Consider the following 4,149-nt stretch of genomic DNA (forward strand, 5'->3'; position numbering starts at 1 on the left):
GATCTCCATTCTCCCTCCACCCCCCATCTCCCACCCTCACCATGCCCTTCCACCTCTCCCTCCACAACCCCACCCCATCTCCGCGTTCCTTCCCCACGGAGCTCCGCGCCGGCAGAGCCGCTCTSCTCTCCCTGCTCCTCACGGCCGCTCTGAGCCAACTCTCACATGAAAAATCCCTTCCCGGCGAGCTCCGCGAGCACGAGGACCCCCGGCAGAGCCCGGGTTTGATCCGYTGTGGCGAGTACAGCAATCAGGTGCTGGCCGACGGGCGATGCCGAATCGTGGCCACCTTGCCGCAGGGYGACGAGCGCCGCTGCCCCGACCTGTTCCGCTGCACCGATGAGGTCTCCTATTGGCTCCACGAGAACGAGGAGCGCAAGCAGCAGATCTTGGAGCTCCGCGAGCTGATCGCCGAGCTCCAGGAGGAGCTGCGCAACCACCGGCACCGCGTCAAGGCGCTGGAGATTCAGGTGGGAAAAAAAAAATGGGGGTTTTTGGTGTGGGTGGTTTTGGTTTCTGGGGTTTGGAAGGGTTGAAATTTGGTGTTCCCACTGTGGGTGGCTCCTCTGGAGATGGATTGGGAGGATTCCAAGGATAATTCCCTCAAAATCAATACCAAATCCTTCAGTTTTATCCATGGAATTTCCACCTTTTCAAGGGCTTCAGATCCATCCCGTTCCCAGAGTGGTTTTCCAGACCACACCTGGAATTCCGAACATTCCATGGATTAAGACCATTCCAGGGAAAATTTCCCCAACATCAATCCCAAATCCTTGAGTTTTATCCACGGAATCTCCTTCACCTTTCTCGGAGTGATTTCCCAGACCAGACCTGGAGTTCCAACCATTTCATGGATCAGGAGCGTTCCAGGGATAATTTTCCCAACATCAATCCCAAATCCTTGAGTTTTATCCATGGAATCCCCACTTTTGATCCTTCCTAGGATGGGTAGTGGATCCATTCAATTCCCAAAGCCCTGGAGATCCAGGTGAAAGTATCCATGGGATTTTTTCATGGAATCTTCTGGTTCCTAGAGTTTGGAAGGGTTGGAATTTGGCGTTACCACCGTGGGTGGCTCCTCTGGAGATGGATTGGGAGCATTCCAGGGATAATTCCCTCAAAACCAATCCCAAATCCTTGAGTTTTATCCATGGAATCCCCACTTTTGATCCTTCCTAGGATGGGCTGTGGATCCATCCCATTCCAAAGCTGTGAAGATCCAGGTGAAAACGTCCATGGGTGCTTTCAGCTCCTGGAATTTTGCTGGGTTGGAATTTGGATCAGAAGCATTCCAGGGATAATTCCCTCAAAACCARTCCCAAATCCTTCAGAGTTTTATCTGTGGAATCTCCTCCACCTTTGAGTTTTTCTAAGAAAATCTCTGGATCCATCCCATTCCCAGAGTGGTTTTCCAGACCACACCTGGAGTTCCAACCATTCCATGGATCAGGAGTGTTCAAGGATATTTTTCTCAACATCAATCCCAAATCCTTGAGTTTTATCCATGGAATCTCCTTCATCTTTCCCAGAGCGATTTCCCAGACCAGACCTGGAGTTCCAACCATTTCATGGATCAGGAGTGTTCCAGGGATAATTCCCTCAAAATCAATCCCAAATCCTTCATTTTTATCCCTGCTATTTCCTCCACCTTTCCCAGAGTGCTTTCCTAGACTAAACCTGGTTTTCCAACGATGCCATGGATCAGGAGCGTTCCACGGATAATTCCCTCAACATCAATCCCAAATCCTTTAGTTTTATCCATGGAATCTCCTTCACCTTTGAGGTTTCCTAAGAAAATCTCTGGATCCATCCCATTCCCAGAGTGGTTTCCCAGACTAAAGCTGGTTTTCCAACAATATCATGGGTAAGGAACATTCCAGGGATAATTCCCTCAACATCAATCCCAAATCCTTCTGTTTTATCCATGGAATCTCCTTCACCTTTCCTGGAGCGATTTCCCAGACCAGACCTGGAGTTCTGACCGTGGGATGGATCGGGAGCGTTCCAGGGATAATTCCCTCAAAATCAATCCCAAATCCTTCATTTTTATCCATGGAATCTCCTCCACCTTTGAGTTTTCCTAAGAAAATCTCTGGATCCATCCCATTCCCAGAGTGGTTTCCCAGACCATACCTGGAGTTCCAACTATTTCATGGACCGGGACCATTCCAGGGAATATTTCCCCAATATCAATCCCAAATCCTTCAGTTTTATCCATGGAATCTCCTTCACTTTTCCCGCAGYGATTTCCCAGACCAGACCTGGAGTTCCAACCATTCCATGGATCAGGAGTGTTCCACTGATAATTCCCTCAAAATCAATCCCAAATCCTTCATTTTTATCCCTGCTATTTCCTCCACCTATCCCAGAGTGCTTTCCTAGACTAAAYCTGGTTTTCCAACGATGTCATGGATCGGGATCATTCCAGGGAAAATTTCCTCAACATCAATCCCAAATCCTTCAATTTTATCCATGTAATCTGCTGCATCTTTCCTGGAGTGGTTTCCCAGATCACACCCGGAGTTCCAACTATTTCATGGATCAGGAGCRTTCCAGGGATAATTCCCTCAACATCAGTCCCAAACCTTTCAGTTTTATCTCTGCTATTTCCTCCACCTTTTCCAGAGTGCTTTCCCAGTTTTTCCAGTTTTTCCTGTTTTCCCGTTCCCCCATTTTCCCCCCGCAGCACGAGGAGGCGGCTGGGCTCAACCGGAGCCTGCAGCAGCGGGTTCAGGAGCTGGAGCTCCGCTCTGGCGAATCCTCCACGCTGCAGCACATCCAGGCCACGCTGCTCTACGACATCCAGGCGCAGCTCAACAACATCTCCGCGCTGGCAGACTGGGCCTGGCGTAACCCGGGCCTATTTCCCCCATTTCCTCCATTTTCCCCATTTCCCCCGTTTATTCCATTCTTCCCATTTCCCCCATTGATGGAAACTTCTTGTAATTTTTCTGGAATTTTTGACACAAATTTCTGGGAATTTTACCAGAAATGTAAATTTTTCTCCCCCATTTTCCCCCCGCAGCACGAGGAGGCGGCCGGGCTCAACCGGAGCCTGCAGCAGCGGGTTCAGGAGCTGGAGCTCCGCTCTGGCGAATCCTCCACGCTGCAGCACATCCAGGCCACGCTGCTCTACGACATCCAGGCGCAGCTCAACAACATCTCCGCCCTGGCAGACTGGGCCTGGCGTAACCCGGGCTGCGCGCCGGCGGCGGATATCGCACAGCACCTGCAGCACCCGGGTGAGGATTAACGGGGGTTTTAATGGGGATTTTTTGGAATTTTTGGAGATTTTTGGGGATTTTGATGGGGATTTTGGTGCGGATTGGGATGGGGACTTTTGGGGAATTTTTGGGATTTTTTTTAAATTTTGATGGGAGTTTTTTGGGAATTTTTTTAAATTTTGATGGGAAGTTTTTGGGGGATTTTTTTTTTTATTTTGATTGGGGTTTTTTGGATTTTTTTAAATTTTGATGGGAGTTTTTTGGGATTTTTTTGGAATTTTGACAGGATTTTTTTGGGAATTTTGATGGGAATTGGGATAGGGGATTGATGGGAATTTTGGGGAATTTTGATGGGAATTTTGATGGGAATTTTGATGGGAATTTTGATGGGAATTGGGATGGGGGATTGTTGGGAATTTTGGGAATTTTTTTGGATTTTTTTTGGAATTTTTTTGGAATTTTTGGGGGATTTTTTTTTAATTTTGATGGGAATTTTGACACTAATTTCTGGGAATTTTTTAAAGAAATTTTGCTGAGAATTTCTGGGAATTCTTGTAAGAAATTTTGCTGAGAATTTCTGGGATTTCTGGGAATTTTTGCCAGGAAATTTTTTTCTGGGAATTTTGCCAGGAATTTTGCTGAGAATTTCCTGGTTTTGATGGGAATTTTTCTGGGAATTTTTCTGGGAATTTCCAGGATTTTTTTCTGGGAATTTTGCTGGGAATTTTTTTGAATTTTGGGAAATTTTGATGGGATTTTTTTTGGAATTTCCAGGATTTTTACTGGGAATTTCTGGGATTTTTTTTCTGAGAATTTCTGGGAATATTGACAGGAATTTTGATGGGAATTTTAACAGGAATTTTGACGGGAATTTTCCTTTCCCCTTTTCCGATTCCCATTCCCTTTTCCCATTCCCATTCCCTTT

General features: G+C 46.8%; 1 protein-coding gene across 1 annotated transcript in view; it reads left to right on the top strand.

The window, feature by feature from the left end:
• Positions 1 to 41: 41 nt before the first annotated feature.
• Positions 42 to 4,149, top strand: part of FCN3 (ficolin 3) — a 12,437-nt gene continuing 8,329 nt past the window's right edge. Inside the window, exons 1-2 of the mRNA XM_057387733.1 lie at positions 42 to 470; positions 3,026 to 3,242. Coding sequence (XP_057243716.1) covers positions 42 to 470; positions 3,026 to 3,242 — 646 coding nt within the window. The remainder of the gene's footprint in view (positions 471 to 3,025; positions 3,243 to 4,149) is intronic.

Source organism: Malurus melanocephalus, unplaced genomic scaffold, assembly GCF_030028575.1.
Source record: "Malurus melanocephalus ecotype Western Australia unplaced genomic scaffold, MMel_1.1 scaffold_1329, whole genome shotgun sequence".
Classification (NCBI taxonomy): Eukaryota; Metazoa; Chordata; class Aves; order Passeriformes; family Maluridae; genus Malurus; species Malurus melanocephalus.